This window comes from Haemorhous mexicanus, chromosome 2 (assembly GCF_027477595.1).
Source record: "Haemorhous mexicanus isolate bHaeMex1 chromosome 2, bHaeMex1.pri, whole genome shotgun sequence".
Classification (NCBI taxonomy): Eukaryota; Metazoa; Chordata; class Aves; order Passeriformes; family Fringillidae; genus Haemorhous; species Haemorhous mexicanus.
In genome coordinates this window covers 112,203,809-112,231,618 of record NC_082342.1, presented here as the reverse complement: position 1 = coordinate 112,231,618, position 27,810 = coordinate 112,203,809, and the positions used below count along the sequence as shown (strand labels likewise).

The window sequence follows — 27,810 nt, the reverse complement described above, 5'->3', positions numbered from 1 at the left end:
AAGTTTAGCAAATAAGCATACTTGACAAGCAGTCTCAATTAGAAGCACAGGTATGAGGTAATTCCCCCCCTTGGTTCCACCCTTTTCCAGAAGCTCCCCCTTTAGATACTACTATACTTTTTTAATGAGAATGTGTCTCAAGATGCTGTTTTAACCTTGGCTCCCAGATTAGGACTGGGGCCTTTATCAATGAATTTTGTCTATCTGTCTAACAGATTAGCTGAAAAGCTAACTACAAATCTATGTAGTTATACAATAGTAGGCTACAGAACTACAAATGTATGAGAATGTATAGCAGCAAAAGGGCAAAAATCAGTTTGGCATCACTGTGTTTAATTTTTTTCTAGTCATGAAGTACTGAAAGTGACCTGCACCTTCTGGACTTCTCTTTTTATTTAAGTTTCTGTAAATAAGATTCTAATTTGTCTAGAATTTAGTTTTATGATTTTTTTCTAAAGAGCTAAAACTCAATTGACCACAAGAAGCTATTATTAAATAATAACCCTGTTGGTGTTGCTAAATGCCTTTTTTCCTTAATAATCATCAGACTTAGATTTTGGTTTTTCTCCTTAAAAAACCCAAAACACTCAGAGCTGGTAGTTTGCTGTCTATTGTATTGGAAGAGTTCAAAGTGAATTTGCTTATTTACAGCTCGGTGGAGAAAGTCTGTTCTTTTCCAGGTTTTCTCTAAAATTTCTAAGTTAATTGCAGGATCTAGAATATGTTTGTGATTGTTCTGCCCTGTTTATAGGCAGGTATGATCTTACATACTGACAGAACTTATGGTGAAACAAAGCTGTAAATCTCTTAAGAAATTCTTCTTCCTGTTGGTTTGCCTATCCCAGATGGTCCCTGGTAAGAAGCAGCTGCAAAGACAATAAGTTCTTCATACAGAGTCAGGAGGGCACCAAACTTATCTGTCACTTGTCTCAGCTTGGTAAAATACCAAGACTACTACATTTGTTTGTAGTCTGTGGAAGGCCCAAAGATAAATAAATAGGAATACACAGGCTATTTGATTTAGTGCATGCTTGTGTCATTTGTGTTTGTTGGTGCAGTCCTGCTTTTGCAGACCCTGAGAAGAGTCACTTAGAGGAAATTCATCTGTCTGCATCTAAAACAAAATACACCATGAAAAGACATGAGAATATTGTTTGTGTGAACACTTGTGTTGTTGTAGCTGAAGAAGCAAGAAGCTTTTCCAGTTTCATGTCCTGTAGCCAGGACCACATAAGGGCGCAACTGTACCTACATATGACAACATGATGGTCTCACAAAAAAATTTAATTTCTTTTATAAAAATAGTTTAAGAAAAGATATGATAGAAGAAAGGTGCTTGAAAGGAACAATAGCAGTACCTATTGTATTTGTGGGGTTCCTAGATGAAGGAAGGAAATATGACAGTGACAGGTACCAATCCAAATGAGTATCAGCAGTCCCATTGAGGAGAGGTGGCCATAGAGGTGGTAGAGGCAGTGCATCTGTGCAGTGGAAGTATCATGGCTTTCTGTATCCCCTGTGGTGATTGTGTTCTTATCTAGCCTGTTTTTTCAGATTATTAATAAAATTTTTCCAGAAGTTGAACCATCGTTCTGAGTTAAGCACCTGCTGCCATAGCTCTTTATGGTACTGAATCCATCAGACTCACTTTCCTTGAAGCTGCTGCCCTCTTTCTTCCAGCTCTGTGATCCCAGACTCACTGGAGCATTATCATTTAAGTAAAAACAGAGGAAAACTATTAATTTGTGAACTGTTATATTTAATGAATTCCCTTAAGAGTGGAAAAACATTCTATATGGCAGCATGTAAATTGTTTGTTATGTTTTTAGGAGTTAACTTATTTTTACGTAAACAATGAAAGAAAATCCCTAGAAAAAATATTTGGCCCAAGTCTTGATTTTCTCTGGGAAAAAATCATAAAATAATAGATTTATACATAAGGAAAATATTTCAGAGGGGAGCATTTGAACAGCCTGAGAGCTTTATCTGGAGACTTGCTAAAAGCATCAGGGTTATTGTGCACGTCAGTAATTTAATATGAATTACCATTTCAATTTTTGATTATGGAAATGAAATGCTTCTGTCAATCCACCTTGAATCAATGAACAAAGAATATCCTTTACTTTGATAGGTGTCTTGAATATCTATGAAAATGTCCTTAAAAGCGTTCTATCAAATGTACTTGGAAAGAGTTTAGTGGTTCTAGCTATAAAAACATAATCTATGCAGTCAGAATACTTGAAATCTAGCAAGTAAAAAATGCTAAGTGATTCTGTCAGGGAGATGTAAAGTCCCTATTTTATTAAGAAAAATGAAAAATTCTTTCTTTGAGAGCATTTTTCTTTTCAGATTATTTCTTCCCTCCCTCTTTTTTAGGGTCTGGCATACTGAAGCCATGTGCCAGTCTTATAAAATATTCCATGCCTTAGTGTTGGTTTTAGGTGAAAGAGATGTAGTGTGAGCCAGAGATCATGTGGTGTTCCTTGTCATCTTACACAGCAACACATGCCCAGTTTCCAGGATGGAAGGTCCATCGGTGCTGTGAGCCAGGGCTGGTTGTGCTGCTTTTGGTCACTGTCTTCATGTGGTGACAAAAATTGCAGTGCTCTCATTCTGTTCACAGCTTTCCTTTTGTCTGCCTGGTATTTCTGGAGCCATCTCAGTGATGTCTGTATTGTCCTTTCCCCCTCTTCTATCAAAATTTCATCTTTTCCTATTGCCATAGCATATGTCCATTCCCCAGGAAGAACAAGTATATCTGTTCTCTGGAAGTCAGAGTTTCCTGCACCTGAACGCTTTGTGTCCTGCCAGGATACACTGCATTAGAAAGGAGAGGTAAAAAAGAAATGAGTAGCAGAGGTCAGCTCATCACCTGACAGCATGAAACAGAGGCACTTTGAAATAGCTGCAGCATTTGAGCCTGGATACTGGGGGAGTTTGTCTGAAAGCTCTTCAGGCTGACATGAACACATCTCTGTGTGCCACTTTTCCAGCAGTACATCTTAACCAAGAAGCCTTCAAAACCCTTCCTTTTCACCAAAATAACAGCCAGCACTCTTGTGCTCAGGCACTGCTCCTGCTTCAGGACCCAGCCATCCTGCAGGCAGGGTGGTGCTGCCAAGGTGCCAGGTGAGGTGGTTTGGCAATGCCCCTCAGGACACTCAGGTGGACAAGGTGGCTCCAGCTGTAGAAGTGGAGTTATCAACAAATTCTCACTGAAGAGGAAGGGGCCTCAGTGTGTATTGTCCACAAGGGTCCCAGGATGAGGGAAAAGATGAGAAAGTTGACTCCATGTATCAGAAAGCTTGATTTATTATTTTATGATAGATAATATATTAAAACTATACTAAAAGAACAGAAGAAGAGGTTTCATCAGAAGGCTTAGCTAAGAATAGAAAAGGAATGAATTACAAAGGCTTGTCTCTGACCGAGACAGTCTGCACAGGTGATCTGTGATTGGCCATTAATTAAAAACAACCAGATGAGACCAATCACAGATTCCCCTGTTGCATTCCACAGCAGCAGATAAGAATTGTTTACAGTTTGTTCCTGAGGCCTCTCAGCTTCTCAGGAGGGAAAAATCCTAAGGAAAGGATTTTTCATAAAACATGTCGGTGACACCTCAGCATTCAGGATGAGGTCAGACCCTTTTACTCTGTTATTTTAAATGTCTGACTTATCCTGGGAGGCAACAAAAAATCACAAATTTTACATTCTTCACTGTTGCAAAGAAATGCAGGAAAAGGAGAACAACACTTTATCTGTTGTAAGCATATTTAACTCAACAAGGTGAAACTGGTTAGTATCCATTTACAGAAAAGTAAAAATAAATGCTGGGTTTAGAGTTATTACCTGGCTTCTTCTGAATAATTGTCTTTCTGTTGTCCCTGTTTTTTACTAATTTTTTCTCTGTTCATAGACATAGCTCCTTTCTCTTTGATATCAGCTCAAACACATAATCCATTCTGTGTTATGAACGCTTCTATTTCTAAATATAGTGTACCTGTGTTCATTTAGCTATCCTTTAATGCAAATGTGTGTTGTATTGTTCAAAAGTTAGAGTTTTTTAATAATATCGAGAAAAATCTAAATTTTTTAAATAAGCATATGATAAAAACAAAATGAACAATGAAATCTTAGCTTGGACAAGTCTCCTTAACTTTAGTGTTTTATAGTCTTTCTTATTGTTTATGTATGGTGCAGCAGATGCTAATTGCAAAAGTTTTCTTCTTTTTCAGCATCCAGATTTTTGAAAAAAAACAAGATTCTGTATTTTTATAGTAGGGAAGGTGCCTGGGAATACAGAGACCAAAATGTCATCTTCTTGCTACATTATGTAAATCAACTTTGGCATCTCTCAAAAGTAAAGACGTTAAAAATTTCAAGAACTGCAAAAACCTCAATCAGACATATAAAGCAAAAAATAAAGAGTATATTTCCTAATTTTCTTACACTTTATTTTCTGTCTCCTGATGGAAAATGGAGACAAATATAAAAATTCTATTCTTATCTGACAATTTATATTAATTTTAATTGGTGAAAATTAAAATCTAGGACTGAAGTCAGGAACATATCCCATGAAATGCAGAGGATAAATTTCTGCTTCTATCTTAGAAATTAATCACATAGAATGTAAAGTTTACACCTAAGTCTCAAAAGGAAAATTAGAGGCACTAATACTCTTTGGTCAGTATGCATCTCTGATGCAAACCCAAGGTGTTATTCCAGGAATTCATATCTTCACAAAATCAAATGATGGAATTAATTACTATGAAACTAGTGGGCAATTTATTGTACTAAATAATAAAGGGTTATCTCTGTTTTTTCTACAATGTCACAGTAATTAATTGTCATTGTTTTTGTTGACTGTTCTTTCAGATTACAGCTTCTGCATATTATCTTACAATTTTTTCCGTTTCAAAGTGGTCCACACTTTATCATAAAATAGGTTCTGCCATGAAAGTTGTTCTTTGACTGACTGATACTGGCAGTAGAGCAATTCAAGGGGAAAGTGATAATGAAATGCAATATTCCCTAAGTGAATAAGCAGCAATAAGCAACGTTATAGTTAAATTATATCTTAGGGAATAATTTAAAAGAGCTGCTATTCTAAAAGATATATATAGGGAAAGAAATGATTTAAAAGGTGCTACTTTACAGGAAAATAATTCTTAATAGAAGTTTTATGTGCTCCTTTACTAGTAGAGAAATTGATAGGAAATAAAAAATCTACTGCATTATGTCAAACTCCAGGATAATATTTATAAAAGCCTTTAGGCTTTTTGTAAAATATTAACTCTAGATTGGTAAACTCTCTCTAGTGAAAAAGGAGTATTAACTTCATTAAATAATAGAACTGAAACATATGCAATACTCTTTTAATGCATGACTTTTCATCCAAGTGCAGGTATGCAAATATATTTTGGACCTTTAAGTCAAAACCATGGTTTGTGTTATTCATCATTTTATCTTTTGCTGTAATGTATCATATTAAGTCAGGATGTATTTCCAGATCAAAGAGAACCACAAGGAGAAATATTTAGTTTGAAAGGACTCTGTCACCACAAATGATGCTAAGAAATGTGATTTCTCTGTCCCTGCTTCACCCATGGCACAGGGAAGAATGAATTCATGCATGTCAGTAGCTGTTGTCTTTAAGCAATCAGAATTGATTGCTGTCTTTACATTGTGAAAGCAAGTATGTTCTTTAATTACTTAGCAGTTTTTCTTTAGGGTTGAAATTTATTTAACTGAAGGTTTTTAATTTCAAGAGAAGAAACAGTCAGCTTTTAATAAGTTCAAGCATTTATCAGATTCTGTCTTTTATTGCAGGTCAAAGATGTAATGAAAAACATCATGGCTGGGCTACAGCAGACGAACAGTGAGATGATTCTGCTGAGCTGGGTCCGTCAATCGACTCGCAATTACCCGCAGGTCAACGTTACCAATTTCACCACGAGCTGGTCTGATGGATTGGCTTTCAATGCTCTCCTCCACAGCCACAGGTGGGAAAAGCAGCTTTTCCCTGTTTCAGTGAGCTTGTACAGGGCTTGGTCTGTCTGTTGTGTGGGGGGTTTAGCTGCTTCCTCTGTGGGTGTTTCCGCATTTTTTTAAATGACTGACTGTTTGCTTTGACCTGGGTGCTGCGTTTTGTGTCCCACAAAACCCTCTCATGGAGGGAGAGCTTTTCACAGCACAACCAAATATACACAGCTCAGCTCCTTTTTCTGGAATCTCAGTTTGTATACCAAGAAGATAGTCTCAAGGAGTACGGGCTTGGAAACTTTTGAGAAGAGCAAGGAGTATCCAAAACTAAGGCTTTGAGGTTATCCCAGAGGGAAAAGGAGGTTTTCCTGTGGGTACTTGGAGGAGGAAAATGTGGTGTTTGTTGAAAGCCTCTCATAGCTGTTGAATTGAAAGTATGGATTTGCCTCACAAGGACACAGAGAAGTTGGCCTTTTTTTTCAAAACCTTTCATGTTATTCTACCAGCTGATTTGAGTTTTTAGCCTCTCTCAGAAGTTGCCTTCTTCTAGTCTATGCTGTATAAAACTCTACCGCTAAGGATTCAGAGTTCTCTGGAGGTTCTGTGTACATGGCTTAAGGAAGATGTGCAAGTCAATATATCTAAAAAACCCAGTTCTTGCCACTGCTACTTCTAAAGCACGATTTCTTTTCCCAATGTGATAAACATCCTAACCTCTTTCTCCTACTACTGATGCCTTAAGTATATACTTGTCTCTTAAAGGCCACTGACTGCTCAAGTTATTAGGCAGTTGAACTATTTAACTGTGCAGTGGTTTAAATACCATCCAGAACTTAAACTCCAAACTAGACTCTCCCTTCCCTCTGCCCCCTCTGGCAAGGGAGGAACAAAAGCAGTCTTTGGGTTGGGATCACAATTTATTGAAAGCAAACAGCAATGGAATAAGAACTGCACCGCAATGACAGCAATAATGAAAACAAAAAGTATACAGAAAGAGAGGGTGTTTTTCTCACAAAAAGATGGTAACCCCCTTGGCTTAGTTCCCCGTGGAAGCTGGGACAAGAAGATGACAGATGCTCCCTGCAGGTCATGTACATGTGGCTTCCCCAGACAGACAAGATGATGACTGTTTCCACATGCTGCTGCATGTGGCAGCTGGGAATAAAGGCAAGATGGTGAGGAGGGTTCTAAAATCCCAAGACAATGGGACACACTGACAAACAATCCCACTGTGTGGGGAATCGTCCCAGAACAGGTTTCAAACACACCAGACACATGCCATCTAGGGAGCCACAACTGTATTTTTCCTTAAAATTTCCATACCAATGTAACCTCTCTTAGGATGTGAATATAACTTCTCAATTTCCTCTGATTTTACCCCCAGTCATCTTTCCACAATGTCTTTTCACCTAGAAACAATATCAGGTGTCTGTTCTCTGATTAGGGTATCTGGTACTCAGATATTCAGATTGCATGCTCTGCAGGACCATGTAATATCTGGTGTCTGAAATCAGTACTCAGAAATTCCTTTTTGTCCTTCTCTGTAGGAATTTATTTAGAAGTCTGAACAGAGGAATTTATTCAGGATCTGTCCCTGGCTGGGGAGTGCAGTTGCCAGTAAACCAGACTGGGATTGTCTAGACAAATTTCTGTGTCCTGTGTCAGATTTTATACACTGCTGTGTTCAGTTCAGTACAAAGTTCACCAGATGAACATTAATTTCCTGCTTACTGGAATTTATGCGCTTTATTCAGGTTTTGTAATTCAGGCCTGCAAAACTTAGGCTTGCTTTTACTCTTCTTCTGTCTGCTGCCATAAATCTTGCATAGCTTTCTGCACAGTGAGCCTATTTTCAATAGAAGTGAAGAATTACTCCACAGAAGCCTTGTCTCTTGCCCAGTAGTTACTGCACTTATCTGGGAAATGGCAAGTGTTCAGTCAGATTCCTGGAGGCAAGTCTCCAAGACACACCAGTCATCTTCTGGACTTAAATCACTAAGTTCTCTGCAAGAGTTTCATTTCCTCATTTCCTCCAAAGTCCTGATGCAGTCATTTTTAAGATGAACCAATGATGTTTGATTTTTGTTGACTTTGCATTTCATGTTTAGTGTGTGGGAACACTGAATTGTCCTTCAAGATTCCAGATGGAATAAATTAAATAGGTACACTAGGACCTTCTGTGCTCAGGAGCTCCTAACTGTATCCTATAATAATAAAAAACTTTCTCTCAGGAGCCCAATTCAATCAGTCTAAGATGCAGGTACATTAAAGACTTGGGTGTCAGAGTGTCTTGGATTTAGAGCCTAAAGAAGACAGTTTTAATATACACTGAAGAAAAGTTGTCCAAGAGTGATTTACATGAATTCTCAGAGAAACCTGGTGTCTCACACATCCTTTGCTTTATAAATAGTTTGTGATTTACTTACAGAGAATGACAAACACTCTGATGAAAAACACCTCTGAATTTAGCTCCTCTGTTTTCCCTGTTCAATTTTTCCAGTTTCGACGTTTTTTTTGGTCAGAATTCCCTGTTTCTCCAGTTCTCCTGTTCTGCTTCTTTCTTGTCTGTTTCCTTGTTCTCCATAAAGCTTTGTCCAGATGCTCTCTTCTTTTTTTCCTTTTCATCCTCTGACTTTATTCCTCCTCTGGCAGGAATGGAAGCAGAGTTAGTCACAAGGAAGGATAGCTATAGTTTGAAGATCAGGTATGATATTTAATTCATACTGTGAACCTGGAGCCTGGTGTGTGCACTTTTCCCCAATTTTAGCTCTATTCCTAGACTGCTAAAAAAACCAAACCAAGAACAAACCAAAAAACCTCCAAAACCCAACTGAAAATGCCAAACATCAAAAAATCTCTCCAACACTGAAAGAGTGATGCTACCCAAGGTTTTTTCCATAATATTTAGGCTCTCTTAAAGTGAGGGTCGATTTTGTGGTAGCATTAAAGGTATTTATTTTTCAAATGAATCCCTTTCCTTTATGAGTGGTGATATTTTCATTTCTCTTATATAATGTTTCCAGTGATGAGCAAGTGGCTTTATGCTTCGGTTTGTAGTTATTTTTTCAAGTTTTTTTGTTTGTTTGTTTTTTGGTTTTTTGTTTTTATTTTTTTAAGAGGTTCAGATAGTAATGTGAAATCTGCATCTGGATGAATTTTCTAAGTACATCCTTAAAGGGATCCTTAAAGAGACTATCATGAAGCACTGACCACATACTATGCTGGGAGAGCAGTGAGAAGCTTTATTTCTCATAGTCTTCTATCCCACCAATCCCTAGCTTTCAGCTTACTATTTTGACTGGATCAGATTTTTCTAATGCTATTTCTCTGTAATTTTATTAAGGGGTTACTTTAGGTAGATTTTCCCATTTCTGTAATCACCATGTCTCTATGGACATTTAGGCTCTTTAGCAATTGCTTTCAATACTGAGTGCAAGAAGCAGTGGAACACAAGTCACCTGGCAAATCTCCAAGGGGACATTAGTGAGCCCAGAGGGTGAATTTTCAGGATATAAACTTGGCACACGATCTCTTGAATGGTATGTTCTGCATTGAACTGCAAGAACAAGGCAACAGCTGTGGAGTGGCATCATAACCTTAGAAATATACAGAAACTAAAATATTTTGCTGATGAAGAGAGGTCAGTCCTTCTACTGTTGAAACTCTCCCTTTTCAGGCTCCAGATCACAAAGGCCTCTCCCCATTTACTTCTTTTAATCTTTCCCTACAGGTGGATATCAGAGAAAGCTTTACCTATTTCCTCTGACTCTGTTGGGGCTCTTTTTCTTTTCTCCCCAAGTTCTGTAATAAGGATTTTGAAGTGGGAACAGGTGGCATTCATTATCTTCCTCCTTGCTTCTTTGAAATGCTTGAACTTAGGCCAGGTGACTGCCTTACAAATGAGCACTTCAGTGCAGCTGTTTCTGCTTCAGGGTGCTAGAGTGAGAAGGGAAAGAAAATGACAGAAGAAAGAGGTCCTGGACAGAAGCAAAAAAAAAAAAAAAAAAAAAAAAAAAAAATCTTTAGTAGTTTACAGGAAAAGTAAAAGCAAAACCAATTTGCTTCGAATGAAGAGGTATGAAAATAATTATTTATTTTTTAGCAAATCACTAGGTTATGTATCAGTTACTCTCTCCTGGCATTTTTCAATTTTGGGAGTTCCGAAAACATATTCGAGATTTTCTTGTATAAACAGGTAAAGCAACAAACACGCAGCTTTTCTATTGAAATGGAAATGACAAATTTTATGGTCTAACTATGACTATTTTCTGTCTACAATTATCACAAACTGTGGCTTGTCTTATCCATGACTTTAATTTCTCCGTAGAGGTCTGTCAGGATTTATTTGTCCATAGTATATAATATACTGTACATAGTGTAAATTTTCTCACTCTGCTTGAACTAGTTCTGTTGGAAGTTATGTAATTGGGGTTATAGGGGATGTAGGGAGTCTCTTTTTTTACTTCACTTTTCTTGGAAATTTGTTTTGAAAAAAATCAGGGTTTTTTTCCCTTTTTTTTTTTTTTTGTTTTTATTGCTTGTATTTCTGCTAGTGATAGGAAAGAACCGTTGGTACAAAAATTACTCTATATTCAATAGAAAGTTTGATTTCTACAATGCAAACTTCTCCATTGAAGCCTTCAATCTTTTCAATTTTGGCTCTCTTGTCATAAACGAATCTAAGACCAGTGCGGTTTGAGCTGATCAGTGAATGGCTAGATAAAGTTCAGCATGTTGTACTTAATTCTAACTTCTTTGAAAATGTGCATGGTTGTATTGTTCAGAAAGAAAAGTGAGAAATGCTAGTTATTTTTCCATGGGTTTTCTCTCTTTCAGGCAAGACCCAAGCTGCAGATATGAGAATAAATTCCATCCCCCTTGGTTTTATTTGAACAATATGGAGGGGACAAATGAAGGCAGAGAATCAGTATTCCATTTCATATCTTTCCTTTACTATTTCATACCTTCTCACTCCTGTATTTAAAACTCCTTAGAAAGCTAATAACAGTTTTAATTTGAAAATCAGTTTTAGTGGGTTTTTTTGATTTTCAAAATCTATTTTACACTTACCACAATTATTAATCATCTAGGCTATAATATTGCCCACAATCACACGTGGCAGTATTACCACATAAATACACCCAGTGAAACATCCTGACACATTGCACTGAGAAGCTGCTACTTCAACCTGACATTATGACACTGTTATTCTAGTGATAGAGCTACTGAAATGTGCATGGCAACATAATCTTTCAGCAAAGTGAAAATCTGGGAAGTTCAATTGCTGTTGGAGTAGAGGGAGCTTTTTCAATTTTTTTTTTAATTTTAATTAAATTGGTGCTTATCAGAACTGAATTGCAGTAGGTGACCATATACTTGTAAATTGTCTTGGAACCTGTGCTGTCTGCTTTATGCACAATACTAAGAAATGGATAAGAAATCTGACAGTGACATACTAGATCTTACAAATTCTCTTCTGACTATGTCTCAGAGGGTTCAAATTTTTGCCATCTGTAAAGAGTGGAGAGAGACACTGCATGTTCTCTACACAGGCAGCGTGTAAATTCTACCCAGGTGTTAAGATGTGATGTTTCAAACTCTTGTGATTGCTGGAGTGCTCGGTTAAAAAAAACAAAAACAAACAAAACAATACAAACCACAAAAACAAGCTAACAAAATCTCTGTTTGTCTTATATTGAGAGTCCTACCTCTAGAGATGTAGTCATTATAATAACTTTAGACTATCTTGGTAGGTTAACTTGAAAATACCCTCCTGGATTATACAACTGAAAATTTGGATGAAATTGACTATCTAAGATATTATTAATGATGACAGAGGTTTTCTCAGGAGGGGTAAGACAATATTGTGGCATTCCTGCAGTAGCAATTGTAAATATTCATGTTCTTGCCCAGTGGAGTCCTGACTCCACTGGGCAAGAACATGAATATTTACAATTAAAATTACAATTAAAAGTATTATTTACAATATTTACAATTAAAAGTATGTTTCCATATAGAAAATATTGTATCACCAAACAAAAAAATGATCATGCGAACATAATATGCTGCTCTCAGTATTGCAGCTGTGCTTAGAACTTTTAGCCAAACTAAAACAGAAAAATAAAAAGGAAAAAAGAAGAATTTGAGGGGAAGGTAGTCCCTTGGACTCTCTACTCTCCTTGTCTTAAAGGCTTTTCTTACCAAATAAGCCTTTTACACTCTGGTCTGTGTAGTAAATATCTAACACATTTTTGCCAAGCGTTTTAAGGCAGTCATAATAGACAGCTTTATGCTGTGTTCTCTTAGCTAAATTTCCTGTATGAGCTTGTGCATCCCATGCCTTGTGTTAAATTTGGAGAGAATAAGAATTTGAGTAATATCCTTGTGCTTGCAGAATAAGGTGTAGGGGTGTGGTGGCTTGACCCCAGCCAGCAGCTGAGCACCCAACAGCCACTTGATTTCTTCACCCCCTATTACCCCCAGGGGAGGGAAGAGAATAGGAAAAATGAAAGCTAGAAAACTCTTGAGTCAAAATAGAGACTCTTTTATACATGGAGGTAAGAAGAATAGAAAAACAAGTGATGCAAAGGAAGTAACTGGTACCCAGCCACTCTTCAAGCAGGAGACACCTTCCCTGACAAACACTCCCCATCCTCATTCCCTTCTTTTACCCAGTTATTTATTGCTGAGCAAGTTATGTGGCATGGGGTATCCCTTTCACTGATGTGGGTCACCTGTCCCAAGTTTCTTGCCTATTAGTCCCCCACTGGTTTGGGGAAGGTAGAGTGAAGGGAAAAAGAGACAGTCTTGATTTTGTGTGATCACACTTAAGTAATACCTGGTTTGCTCTGAACACTATTTATCTGTAAATTTAAAACACAGCATTGTGTAGACTGCTATGAACAATGGAAACTCCAGCTCCAGCTAAAGGAGAATGGCCAAAAATATGTTTTACCAGTTATGTACACATGGTGTGTGTTTTGCATTCCTGTGTTTTAGTACGCACACCAGTCTGTAGGATCACAGAGTTAATCTATCCATGGGTAAACCCAGAGATTACTACCTAAGTTTCCTCTCCTTTCCCCACTCTTTCCCTAGCCAGATTTAATATTAAATTAAAATTGATTAGTATTTTGGAGTTATTCTGCATATGGCAGCGAGAAAACTTTAATATCTAAGCATCTATGCAGAAAGGAGCAAAATAACTTGGAATAACTTAGTTGTTACTATGTAAATCAGTCCCCTCAGAAAAAATTAGACAGCAAAGGTACCTAACTAGAGATTTACTACTAGGTAAAGGGAGTATTTTTCTTCATTTTTTTTACATTATTATGATATGATGTAGTGAACATTTTTCCATTTATTATAACACAGGATACTATTTAAAATTGACTACTAAAATAATATAAATGTGAGTAAATATGTCATTGATTGAAAAATTTAAATTGCGTGAGTTATGTGCTCGATTTAGTTGAAATGATACATTTAAATGTCCCCTGATTTAAAACACTGTATTGAAGTCACAAATACCATGGCTGTTTTTCTTCATATTACTTGCACAGTAGTCACAGAGTATTTAATTAACTTTATTTCTCCAGAGTGCCTGATATCAAATTCTGATTTCCTAATGGATAACTCTTAGATGAAAAGCCAAAGACTGTTCTGTACTAACATTATTTATACTGCAAATTCTGCAGCTGCTCATACAAGGTCCCAGACTGTATCTGAGCTACAATTCAGTTTTGGTCATTCTGTTTTTTCCTGTAAGAACATATAAGTTGTGACTTTGCAGTGTTAGGGTAAGAGTTGAACTCTATGTTTTTAAAGGTGTTTCTCAATCTAAATGTTTCTATGATTCTATGACTTTTTTAACCTGCTGACTGATTTTAATCTGTTGTAACAGTTGGCTGGTAATCTCAGAAGCAATTGCACTCTTAGAAATATGAATTGAAGTGAAAAACTGGTAGCTGAGGAGAGGAGGAAGGCCTGCAGATGGCCTCAGCAGTTCTGTCCTGCTTGTCCTGCCACATGCCAGTCCCAATTGCATGCCACTGCATCTGATCTTTCCCACCCAAGCACTATTTGGGACTGGAATGAAGGAGCCAGTGTGCTGCAGGCATTGTGGGCAGTGACAGGAGCCCAGTGCTGTGGGGGAGAGCAGCAGTGGTTCAGGGATGTGACATTATAGGTTGTTTGGTGTGGTGAAGAATAAAAAATATGGACAATGTGATTGTGGTGGACATGGAGGAGAACAGAATGCAAACCCATTAGAAACTGAGCTTCATTAGTCCCAGGGCCAATTAACACGACCTTTCATTATGAGAAGAAAAAAGTTAATGCTGATGCTTAGCTTTGGAAACACATGAGTAAATGTAAGACTAAAAAATAATAAACTTATTCTTCCTCTTATTTTTGCTTTAGACCAGACCTGTTTGATTGGAATGCTGTTGCTTCTCAGCAATCACCTGTACAGCGATTAGACCATGCATTCACCATAGCCAGGCAGCACCTGGGAATAGAGAAACTCCTTGATCCTGAAGGTTAGTGGAAATTATGTTGTCTGGTGTTTGTTTCTTTTCTTCAAATGGAAAAACAGTTTTGCCATGCATTTGATGATAAATTAACTTGAATGCTTTTTGGCACAAGAATTTACATTTTGTGATGTATTTATAAATTGAAGCAAAATCCTTTACTTTTAGTGCTACCTTTGTGCTCTCTTGAAATAGTGTAAAGCTGCCTATATGTATGTGCTCTAAAGCAATTTTCTTTAGCTTTGGGACCAGAGTTTTAACGTGCATGCCCTGAATTGGATCTCAGAAAGCTGTTGATTTCTGCTTTGAAGATTTAGAGCATCTTCAGCTTTTATATCTTCTGGAAAGATCTTGAGTTCAAATTACCTTTTAATGTATATCCAAAACATGTATTCGAACTCTAGATACTCATATTTTTAAAAATGACTTATATTTCTCTGTATATGGCAATTTTATTAGGATGACATGTCTCATATAACTGTCATTTAATCTTAGCTGTCATAGGATTACCTATTTTACCTTGACTATCTTTTATACATCCTTAAGCAGTCATGTTTGAAGGGTTCCTTGTTTCTCACACATTCACTCGAATTTCGTACATTTCTATAAATTCTCTGACATAGTTTCTGCTTTGCTGACAGACTAGTAGTTTTCCCTCAGAGGATATTTCTAAAGCATTCTTTGCTCCAAGGCCATTAAAACAGCTATTGTATTTTATATATATGTGTGTGTGTGTGTGTGTGCGCACATATAAAGCTCACCTGTATCCACACATAGTTAGGTGATTGTTATTTTTTTCCCATACAATGATACCTTTACTGTATTTTCATGAAATTTCCTATTAAGCCACTTATAAATGATCTTTTCTATATGTTTGTGCTGTTCTCAGTGGCTCACTCATGGTGAGTTTTTCATGGGAAGAGATGGTATTTAACAAAATGCAAAAATTAATTTAAAGATAGAATTGACTCTCTTAATGTTTAAATATAGTTGGACACATCTCAGTTGTTGACTAATAACCTTATAACCCATGTATTTCCCTAGGAAAAATGTTGAAAATATATGTAGTTGAATGGCACAGAAATTCTTTCCTAGTACACACTTTAATTTCTAGAACTCAGTTTGTGTAAATCACTGGAGGAAGAAGAGGTTTTCCACTTGCTAAAGCATGGGATTGAGCTTGTAATCTCTGAATGAGATTGGAGTTGAAAACTGAGTTGTGCAACTGAATCGATGCAGTCACAGTGTTTTCTATAATTGGTTAAACTTTCTTCTTTAAATAGATTAGTGAATAAGTTATTTTCTCTATGCAAGAGTCACTTCTGATTAGACGTTTTATTCTGGATTTGGCAAAGATGCTTGCAGTTGTTTAGCCAACAACTGAAAAACTCTCAAACATTGGTGGTTTTCCAAATGTCTGCTGTAATTATTTGCTATTCAGTGTTGTAATTTACAGTGCTAGCCACCTATTTCTTTTTTCCCCTCTGTAAACATTTCCAAAGGAAAAGTACAATTTGTACCTATTTGAAAGCATGAATATGAGCAACTGTAACTGTTTTGTTTGTGATAGTAAATTTATTTCTAGATTGAAACCCAGAATTTCTGTTACACATTCAAGTGAGAAATCTGGTTTGAAGGTTTTAGAATACTGTTTCTGAAATGTTACATTGTGTATTTCTCAAATCTCCTAATTAGGCACTCAGGTATCTCCTAACACCATATTGTGTAACAACACTCTCTTCTCTGGCTGCAAAGTGCTAATATATTATAGTAAAAGGGAGCATGCAGTGGTGAAACATTGTTTTCATAGAATTTAATACCTTTCAAAACAGCACATGTGTAATTTGTGAACACTTTGAAATTTAGTTTTGTTCATTAAATGTCTTCTGCCTCAATTTTGAAAATATTAAGTAGAAAGGAAGGCACTACTCAGTAAAAGCCTACTTTTCTTCAACCAGTGTAGTAGTCAGAAAAGGTTTTGGGGTTCTTTGGGTTCTGAAATTACTGGTGATTGACACATGTTGAAAGAGATGTCTGGAGAGTCTATCTTTGCAATTAGGTTTTGAAAAGTAAATATTGACACTCAGCCAAACAGGTTTTCTAGCTTATATATGAAGTTCATTTGTTCTGAGGGTGCTGATATTTAAAGTCTGTCCCATGAGAAACAGTCAGTTTATTACTAAGGTTGTTGATATTTTAAGTCTATCCCATGAGCAGCCTTTAAAATTTTTTTCAGAATGTGATCTCTATTTCAGCCAACAAAGTGGTGGAGATAGTTTATGTCTAGGTATTTTGTGTGAAAGCTATGTTGTGTAAATTAAAGCTTTTGTATCTGGATTGGTTTTGGATTCATGCAGAGATGATTATTCCTGCTATTGCCCTTACTTATACTGGCTACTTGGAATGCTGGTTTTTTATCAGAGTTTAGAAGTCCTGCAAGGAGCAGGTAATTGGGTTCAGTGATCTCTTTGAGTCCCTTCCAACTCAAAATATTTGTGGTCTTTTTGATTGAATCCTGTCAATGAGTGAAATGTAAGTAGGTTTAAATGTCTATCTGGTGTTCATTACTTTCTTACTTTCATCCTGTAGAGTATGAAAGATGACAAGATAAAAATACAAGTCCAGGTAGAGGAAATTAGTAGATATTAGAAGGTTTTATGTAGAAGAAAGTTGTTAAAGACCTATATATTAGGGGTAAGATTCAAAAGAAAAAATATATTTGCAGATCAAGTTTTTTAGGCCAAAGTATCCCAATGTAATTCCTAATGACCTCCTGTTGTCAGGCATTTATGATTATGCAGGTGAAATATTTTAGGTCTCAATAATGCTCTTTTTGATCCTTTCAAGTAATAAATATTTCTCTTTGCTTGCTCCAAACTAGTATTTGTTGCCAAATATTATTTGCCCAAACCAGATTGTTTGTATATTTATTTCTGGTCAGATTTGAATGGCTAGTATATGACAAACTTATACCATAGTTGTTTGTATTTTTTAATTTTTTTTTAATTAAAAATAAAACCACTAGTTTTGATACAATTAAGGAAAAATTCTGACTGATTTGTCACTCCTTTCTGATAACTGTGGTTTTCTGTATGTATATTGACTTGCCTAATTTTGATTGTTTATTGTTTTTAGTGTAAGTAGTCTAGGTAATTTTTATTTGTTCTCTTGAATTTAGAGTATTTTAGATATAAAAAAATATAATCTCTGAATACTCTTCTAAATTTTTAACTCCCTATGTTTCACACGTTATTTTAAGCTATTGTTATGTCTCAGCATGAATTGATGGTGAATTTGTCACCTTTGCTGGTATGAACTGAGTTAAGACAATTTTGGCCAAAGACTTAAAATGTCTTAAGCAAATTACCCAAATGGTAAAGATATCTGTAACTTGAATTTGTATGTGTTAAAGCTGCAATGATTGATCAAGCCATAAAGATTAGTCTGCATCTTTGAAGAATGTCTAACAACTTTGGCTTACATTTTTAAGTAGATAAATGGTTCTTTGAAAACTTTTTATCTGTACTGAATTTATGGAGGAACATGATTCCAGTCTTCACAACCAAACTTCAGGAAATATACTAAAGGCTATTATGTTCCTTGTTGTATATTCACTTTTCCTGGAAAATCTTTAGAAATTTTAACCAAGCAAGGAATAGGACAATCAAACAGCTACATGTGTTGTGGTTAGCAACACATAACAGTTCCATGTTCCTGGCTGTATAATGGCATTTATGTTTTACTTTGGCATAAAATACTCATGCCACATTGGAGCAGAGGATCTCCATTGCAGCAAAAGGATCTTTTGAGGAAAAGTAGGGAGTGACCTCTCAGAAGCTGCATCTGGGAACAGATCTGAGCTGTCCTCTTCCCCTTAAAACAACTGAGTGCAAGTGAGGTAGCAGCAGCAGTGTTTGTGTGCTTCCTTATAGCAATGATCCTCTGATTCTTGGTTTAATGAACTTTTCTCTGCTGTCACTTTCCTGGGCCTTGTCCATGCTTGTGCTAGCCCCATAATAAAGAGGCTATGAAGTTATATAATTTCTGCTGTCCTTAGGTAATTATCCAGTTTCTTAGACTTTGTGTAGCCTGAATAAAAAACTCATTTAATCCATCCCAGTCATATTTTCCATATTTTTTCCTTAATTTGCACTGATGACATGAGGTTTTTGCACCATTATTAAGTGTTAATGAGACTCAGACAGTTTTTCATTTGATAATTTTTTTGTTTGATCTTAGCTTCCTATACTTCTGTATTACAACAGTGATGAATTCTACCATACTGGAGCACAAAGAAGAAGGGGGAAAAAACCTCTCAGCACTGTAGTTCATTATGTTTTCAACTGTGTCTTTACTCAGTCGTTGTACACAACTGTAATACTGGTTTTCAGTTAATTTTAATACCCTTGCTGATATGTCTTATTCCAAGGGATTATGAGAAGTTTGGGGTTTTTTTCTATCATGCCCTAAAATTTAGCAATATTTCTCCCAGTACAGTGTCAAGGTAGGGGGGATATTTATGTTTTTTTTTTTTTAAATGCAGGAGACATACAAGTCATAAGAGCTGTATTTGATATCATGCTTTTGAAAATAGTTTAAAAATATGCTCTCTCAAGCCTAGAAATCATTATTCCAGTTGCACAAAAATCATACAATCATTAGAAAATAAAATTTAAAAGCATTGTTTTTTTAAGACTCCTTTTGGTTCTCAAAGCCAGGAATGGTTTTGGTTAAATAAGAGGAAAGTCTAGAGGATTCACTATTAAAAGTGCAGCATTAACATCACAACCCTTTAACTATTACTTTGCTGTTTGTCAGCATGGATTTCAGCCCTGGTTCTGGACACACTATCAAGTCACATCAGGAGCTTTGTCTTTAGTTTGCAGCACAGATATGAGCTGCAGGATGAGAGCAGGTCTGTGGAAATTCCTTCAAAACTACCAGTGAAAAGGGTGAACTTTTATATCAATGAACTTGTAATACATACATGTTCCAAATGCTTGCTAGTTTGTTCTATATTATTGTTTTAATGTTTTGCTCTGCACTTTCTTTTGACAAATATTTACCCGCAAGATTAAACTGCATTTCTTCTTTACCCACTGTTAAGGTGAAAGTTCTGCTTTTTCTTTAAGCAAATAGAAGTAGTCAACAAAAGTAGTAAATTCACTAGACACCATCTAACCCCACTTTATCTTCCATATTTGTGAGTAGATTTATTATTGTTTCTTTGACCTGTGAACAATTTAGTTAGAAGAGAGGACTCAGCAATCAGTAACTTTTACAGATTTCCATGGAAATAAATGTCTTGAAGGGTTCTGCAATAAGAGACTCAAGTACAAAATAGGCCATTCCTTTTATTGGTGGGAAAATCTGAAATAGGTGTGATTTACTTTGGAGCGGGGCACGTGTGCTACAAAAGAAATTGTAAGACTTTGTACTACAAACGGTGTGCAGCTTATAATATAATTTGAAGTACTAAACTTGGAATTATGAAGAGCTCTGTAGTAACCTTGCATTGCAGCTGCTCCTGTATTAGTTCAGCAATGTTAGCAAGGTATAAAAGCATAGAAAGGAGAGCTGTGTTAAAATATGTGCCGAATCTAACAGTGGTGACCCAGACAAAATGTTTTACAAATAAAAGTAGGGGTAGTATTTGTATAATGAACAGAGAATAGGTATCCTCATATTTCCAGATGTTTGTCATATTCATCTTGGATTTTTAGGGATGGTGTAATTCACACATACTACTGCATGTTTCTGTAAAACAGTGTCTGAGCTTGTAAAAATGTTATTTAAATTGATAAGCCTCACTGACCACATATGTTGTTCTTCATGCGATGCTGAGAGAATTTTGATGAGGTACTGGATAGTCTTCTGTCATTTCTTAGCTAGAACTCCCATCCAGCTTCTTCCAAGGTGAGAAGGAGCAGATTGGGTGTTGCAGATACTGTAAGGAACACAGAAATGTTTGTGCTGTGACCATTTTTTTTGGCAATTTTTCCTTCTCAAAAGCTTTGGATGTAACACACTACTACCGTGCACCACCAAGCACAGAGACACATCAAAAAAAGCAATATTCTAAATACTTCTTTTCTTTACATCTAAATACTGCTTCTATTATTAGCCCCCTAGTCTTGCTTAAGCAGATCATTTCTCCCTTGCTGCATGGTCTTTCAGCTACCTGGGAATTTAAAATTCTCTACCTTTTTTTTTTTTTTTTTTTTAGATGAGGTGTTTAATTTTTTGCTTACATGTTTTACTGTGGTGGTTTATTTGGTTTGTTGCTATAAAGAACTCAGTAAAAAAATATAATTTTCCTGTGTTAATATTCTATAATTACAGTGCCTCAGGTCACTGGCAAAATATAGTTGTTGGTCTGCTCTGACAACCACATAGATTTCTTTGCCACTACATCATAATGTGTGTAGTTTCTGTCTGTCACTAAAAAATACTGTGGTTTATTTTTTTTATCTTTTTCCCTAGATAAATCTCTTCTGTAAGAATGTTAAAATGTTAAGGTTCAAGTAAAAATCAAGGTTCAATCTGATGTTTTTTCTTTGCCAAATTTATCATGTGTATTTTATGCTGGGACTTGATATGTCCACAGTCTGTGCTTTAGGCTAGAATTAAGCATGCTTTTTTTAACTCTGTAATTTGATGAATGAAGCCCTTTGGATCTGTGTACGTAATAGCTCAAAATAATCACTGATGGAAGACAACTGAGAAGAGATCAGTTATAACAGCATTATTTTGTCTGATGCATCAACACGAAGTATGAAGTGAGTTTTGCCTGTCTTAAAATCACAAAGGAAGAAGAAAGACTATTTAGGTAAATGTTCAGCATATAGTCTGATGAGTTTCTGCTGGTGCATAGCAATGCATGTATCTTTTTTGGATATTTTGTCTCATGATAATTTAAAAAGTATGTAAAAACATTGTATTTTCCTAGGTAACAACATTTATGCATTAGATTTTAAATAAACTTCAGTTGAAGTGAGATTTATCTGTTAGAAGATGTTTTAGTCTAGTTATTGTGAGGGGTTCTTCAAACTAAGAATAGGCCCAGATCAAATTAGAATGCTTTGACCTTAAAATACCAGTTACTACTAAAAATGATCCGTAATCAGTACCTTCAGCAGTGTAATATGTGTATAAATGTATCTATAATTTTAAAAAAAGAGGGTTTTTGAAAATAGAGATGTAAAGAGTTGTGGAGTATGGAAGATTGACACTTGGAGATTAATTCTCTAAAAAAATCTAGAGAACTTTGGTTAAAATTAATAAGCCATCTCCCATATTTTATATCTTAATATTCTTCAGTTTATTTTTTTTTGTTGTTGTTAAAGTAAAGAATTTGCCGTATTTAGAAATCCCATAGCTCATATTCCACTGTGAACATACTCTTATTTGTCTGTTAGTGAAGATCTGCTAAAGGGATTACTAATTTAAGGGAAGAACTCCTTCAAGTACCTTAAGACTATTGTCGTTTTTTGAGTCACAAATGGAAGGATGATTAAGGTATTTACCTGCTAGAATTGAACCATGGTAATTGAGGCCATTTGATTAAAATCTTTGCTTTTAAATAGAATGGGAGATAGTAAGCATTAATGATTTATACTTGCTTTGTAACTCCCACTGACCCCCTCTTATATGAATGTTAGTCATTGTGCCCCAAGTGGAAATGCTGGATTTTCTCCTTCTGGCTCTTGTTATCTGAAGGTCATTTGAAACATGTTTATCCACCAGGTGGTGGAATAAACAACTTTGAATTGAAGCCTGTAGAAAAGAAATGAAAGGAAGAAATGTCTATGACAATTTGGGATTTTGAATTAATGTAATTTAAATTTAGTTTCTAGATCAGAATTTGATGTCTGAGCTGGCTTCTTAGGACCTATAGTCACAGAAGATCCCAATTTTTGGGTTTCTCAGGTTAATTTTTTTGGCTCTGACTCTGAGCAAGTCTAAACTAGTTTGTGTGCATACATCCGACTTTGTAAGATAAATTCTAACCTTTAGCATTACTGTTCTTGAGATAGAATTTATTATAAAAACTCTGAGATAATTTTCTCTGTAATGATTTTCATCTTCATTTGACATTCTTCCATAACAAGGCAACATATCTAAAGCCTAAATTAATTTCCTTATCTCGGTGTGTCTGTGTTAATCCAATCCTGCAGACAAGACATTCTGGGCACTGTAATGGCTTTCCTGTACAGAAATCTGATTAGAAAAAAAATTGAGAGAAGGATTTTCTCTTTTCTGTATAGTGAGTATTATTTTCTACTGGTTTCAAAGAGAACACAAAGTAATGCTTGAAATGATTGACTCTGGAAAAAGAAAAAAAGAATCACCTTCCCTCAGGCAGTTCTTGCATTCTTAATATATTAAAATGAAAGTGTATTGAGAGCAGGACTACAGAAACTTGAAACAGATATTTACTTCCTTTTTCTCAGTTATTTTTAAAATATATTTAGCTTTGAAATTCACTGTTAAAAGAGTAAGAAACAGTATTGTCATAATCTTCATAGAGGATGATGGGGTTATTCAGTTTTTGGTCTCTCTGGGAATTATCTGCTTTGAAAATAAGGAAAAAACTGTTTCTAGATTACTGTAAAACTCTAGTCTATTGTTGTAGGTGATTTTCAGTGGCTTCATTGAAACAATACAGCTTGAATAACCTTGATTCAGCTGTAGATATTGAAGTTGAAATGTGATTTATGTAAAGTTTGAATGGCAAATGGCAGTCACTGATGGGACGCTTGCAAAAAAAGAAAGTTAAAACTAAAGGAGCAAGGCACTAGGGAATGACACTTTGTCTGTTCTCCTCTAATTACTTTTTTTTTCCCATTTCCATCTATTAGTTTTTAAACTGGTTCCTTAATGAGCAGTGAGTTTTATGGCAGTTACTTCTGGAAGCTTGGTGAAAAGAAACAGGGGAAAATGAATGTCACAAGAGAATCTGGATGTAAATGTTAGAACATGTATTTAATTTTTGGTAGATATAGAAAGTAACTGTATTATAAAATGATTGTAATTTCTGCCACAATTTCCATCTGGAATTCAACCAAGAGAGTAACATGCTTTGTTAGAGTGGTTATGGAATTACTTTGAAAGAAGCTGTATTCAATTTTCTTTATCGTTTACTTGAATTTGTCAGGAGATTTTTCTTTTGTATAGCCGGTTGTAGATTATCTTTTGCTAGGGCTGATTCCTCTGCTTATCATAAAATTTATTGATACATTATTTAGTGCAAGAGTATCAATATAGGGGGAAAAATTCTTTGAATTAATGAGGTTTGTATCAGTAAAGTGTATTATATCTCATGTGAACAATATTTTTGAGATGTGTTCCATAGGGATTGCTTGGCCAAAAAGCTTCAGTTGCTCCATAAAAAATCACCCTGAAATAAGGGGAATCTCTGTGAGCCATAACTAAAGCAATCCTCTCAATGTGAGTGGAGGGAGGGCTTAAAGAGCCAATTCAAGTGGCTTTTTAGTAACCCACAGTATGCTTTAAAGGCATACAGTGATAAGCAGAGAGAAAATAGTGTGAATCACTTGTACTGCTTGAAACTAAATGACTTTGGAGCAAAAGGACTGATGCTCTTGAAACTGCCTGTTAATCACCAAGCAGCAAGGGAATAAAGCTTGTGTGCGTTGGTAGTGGGCAAGGATAATTGCTCTTTGCTATGTTTTCTGGCCATTTTTCCCCTTCATGAAAATAGTACTTGTTTGCACTCTGGAAATGTGCTTGAATGTCCTATGCTATGACTACATACCTTTCCTTAAATAAATAGGAAACTTTCAAGAATTTTCAAAGAATTTATGAATATTTAATATTTCTACTTTAATATTTTGACATGATTAAGAGTTCAGCATTGGAAACAAAGATGTCTCCTTTTGCAAAATCACTTAAATAATATGGTGGATTTGATAAAAATAGTCGTATCAATGCCCAAAATGGAATATCATCAATCATGTTGAATTTGTGTACGTTATGGCCATGTGAAGTGGTTCTTGGTTTATTTTTGTGCAAAGACGCATGCTGCTCTGAACCTGATGAAAAATCGCTTTGGCTCTTGTGTATTTGCTGAATTCCTTCTCCAAGAATCACTGTCAAATGATGTCTAAAAAATAATCAAATTTCTCCATTACTTACTATTATAATACTTACACAATGAGAGTAATTGAAATTCCTCATTTTTATAATGAGTGACTTCACCCAACATGACTCCAGAGCTGCAATGGACAAACAGCAATCTCTTTGTCCATTCCTACATGGCTGTAAAGCATTGCTTGTGCTCAAGACAAGACAACTGAAGCTACTGTAAACTGTAATTTTCTGCCCTTTTTCTTAATTTTTCCAGTCAGAAATCACCATGGGTCCTTTGTGTTCTCCATGGTCAGATTTCACGTGTAAGTGCACACATGTAGTTAGTGTGCTCAGAGTATATTCTTGGACCCAGATGCTCAAAAGCAGTCGGGGATTAAAAGTTTCACATGCAGCAATGACTCAGTTCTGGAAAATACAGGATTGAAAATTGCATTAAGTGCTGGAGAAGAAAAAACAAGCAAAACACAACAGGAAAATTGACCACCTTTCATCAATCAGTGTGTGCACGGAACAAACATAGCCAAGACGAATTCTGAATACTTCTTTAAGTCATGCTGTTTAAAGGTATTGATGTACAGGAAGGTTTCTTAATTAGAAGAAATATCTCCATGTAGGATAGTGTAGAAAATTACTGAAACAGTTCTTGGATTGTTTGCATGCCAATTACATTTTTTTTAAGTGATGAAACATCCTAATTTTTTTGGGAAAGTCTTGAGAGTGACAGAAAAGCTAGACTTCCAACTTTGCCTACACAAAAGAGTGTAGAAAGAACATTTTTGTGGCTAATATGCTCTTTTTAATAGAGAAACCTAAAAAAAAAAAATCTGCTGACAGCTTAATTCTCATAAAAAATTATTGTATTTGTTTGGCAGTTTCAGAGCTCACACACAATAAATCTGAAGTTTAAATTTACTTTTTTAAGAAAGAGCAGCTTCTATTCAGAGTTTCTGCTTGTATTTTAATTTACCTGAACTGAGAAATCACTAAGCACTGACACCATCTGTCTTTGCCTTGCTGAAGGGACTGGGTGGAACTTGTGGCAACAAAGAGTGAGGAGAGGGGACTGGAATTAAAAAGGGAAAAAGAAAAACAGTGAGGAGGTAAACCAAGGTGTTTAAAGTGAAGTTGGATCTGGCAAAGGTATTTTGAGGAGAAAGTTGTTTTCCCCTAAATATTTACATGCAATATTTTGTTTCTTAATAATTCAGTAAGTATTTAAGTTTAGCTTTTGTTATTCAGCAATAAATGAACTCAAGTGCCCTGTACTGAATCTTTTTTGACTGCAGCAGTAACTGGTGAGTGATTTCACTGCCTATTTTAACACATAAGTTTTCTCACTCTTGTACTTTGAGTTTCCTACCCTGTCCCATGGGGAGTGAACCTGTTTATGGATGGGGCTTTTTTGCCAGCCATGTCAACCCACAAGCCTCAAACATAGTAAATGTAACTAAATGCAAGTGTGATCCAAATCAAAATGGATGTTGGTTAGTGGGTAGTGCTCTGTCATTGAGTCTTCTTTTTTTTACTTTGTATATTGTTGTTCAAGAAATAATTCAGGATTTTTTTGGCCTCTAAAAGACAAAACAATCTTGTGTTCCCCATCCCTGAAAGAAGCTGTCTTACAGGTGTGATGGCAGCCAGTGCCTGGGCTATTTCTAATTGACAATGGCCTCCTAAGGTCAAGAAATGTAAACCCAGCATTTTTGCACCTAGGACCAAAGTCAGAAACACCTTTATACTTCAATTTTGCATTACTGTGAAGGTGTTTGCTTTTTCAGTGTCTACATGATCTACAAGACCATAATAGTATAAGATCTAGTTAAATGAATTAAATTGAATATGATGAGGGAATGATGTGTATGTGGCCTTTGTTTACCTGCTGAGCTAACTTTTTTAAGTTCTACATTCCTCTGGTTCTCCTGGGTGACTACAAACACCATTAGATCCCCTCTAGGAAGAAAATTGTCTTTTAGAAGAACAAGTATCAAGATTAATATTTATAAACTGATGTATTAGGTATTCCTGCTTGTGAAGTGTAAAAGGTGATTGCTGACAGGATCAAACTTTCAGAAAGTTCCCATATAAGCTAGTGGAAGTCCATGAGCTGTAGTCTGAGGACACCTGAAAGACTTTAAAAAGCTCAGATGCATTTCTGCTCTACGGGCTCTACAGTAATTGCATGGTCACTCTCCCAGTGTCACTGACTGATAGTGTTTTATTACCAGGGGGTCTTGCATCCTTATTAAAAGAAAAGATTCTGTTGTGAAATGGAAACTAGAATTTAAGATATGTTTTTAAAAAGAAATCATGTGCAAAGGAAACACACAGGATTAGAATATTAGTAATATGCCTTGAATTCTACTTAATCATAAATAGCTTTTACATAGGAAATATCCAGAAGAGCATAGCAGAATTCCATCATGCCTTTTCCAGCTTACTTGTACTACCTCTAGCACTATTTTTTGTCTGTAGCTTATTCTATTATTATTTTTCATTCTATGCATAAATGCATGTTATACCTTTTCTGTGGTTAATATTCTGTGGTTTGGGTTATTTTTTCTATAAATTATAGAACTGCACTTGTCTTAAAGCAGTTTCTGGGAATTAAATGTTAGAAATGGAGAAACATAAGGAACATTTCTGGTGTATCTGTTGTGTGTTCTTAAGTGCTTTGGCATTAGTATTCAGAATTACTACATAAAAAGCTAAAAATAAGTATTTGGCATATTTGACCTCAGAAATTCAGATTGATCTCATCTCTTTTGACCTTCAGTGTTATGTGAATTGTATATTTGTATAGGTGAAGCTGTATTGAACTATGGCTTTAGTTCAATGAGCTGAGACAAGTATTTCTTCTGCATTAGGAATGCACAATTTACCTTTAACTTTAGAAAACAACAGTCTTTCAAATAGGGCAAGGAACACTGAGAGTGCTTGCCTGAGTTACCTTTTATTTCTCTTTCTCTTATATATGATGTGACCAAATGCAAAGAGGTACTGATCTATTTTGAAATGGATGCAGTGTATATGGAGCAGTCTTGGATGCTGAGTGGGTTACATGGGTGAAAAATATTTTCATCAAAAGTTAATTAGCAGGTGTGAATGTTTGGTTTTTTTTTTATTCTTTGGCAGTGATAATTTCAATTTAAAATTGATAGCTAAATTTTTGTTTTTTAAAAAA

General features: G+C 35.7%; 1 protein-coding gene across 7 annotated transcripts in view; it reads left to right on the top strand.

The window, feature by feature from the left end:
- DMD (dystrophin) overlaps positions 1 to 27,810 on the top strand; it is a 979,946-nt gene that overhangs the window by 199,058 nt on the left and 753,078 nt on the right. For all 7 annotated transcript variants that reach the window (XM_059839939.1, XM_059839938.1, XM_059839941.1 and 4 more), the window contains exons 6-7: positions 5,833 to 6,005; positions 14,407 to 14,525. In XM_059839939.1, coding sequence (XP_059695922.1) covers positions 5,833 to 6,005; positions 14,407 to 14,525 — 292 coding nt within the window. The remainder of the gene's footprint in view (positions 1 to 5,832; positions 6,006 to 14,406; positions 14,526 to 27,810) is intronic.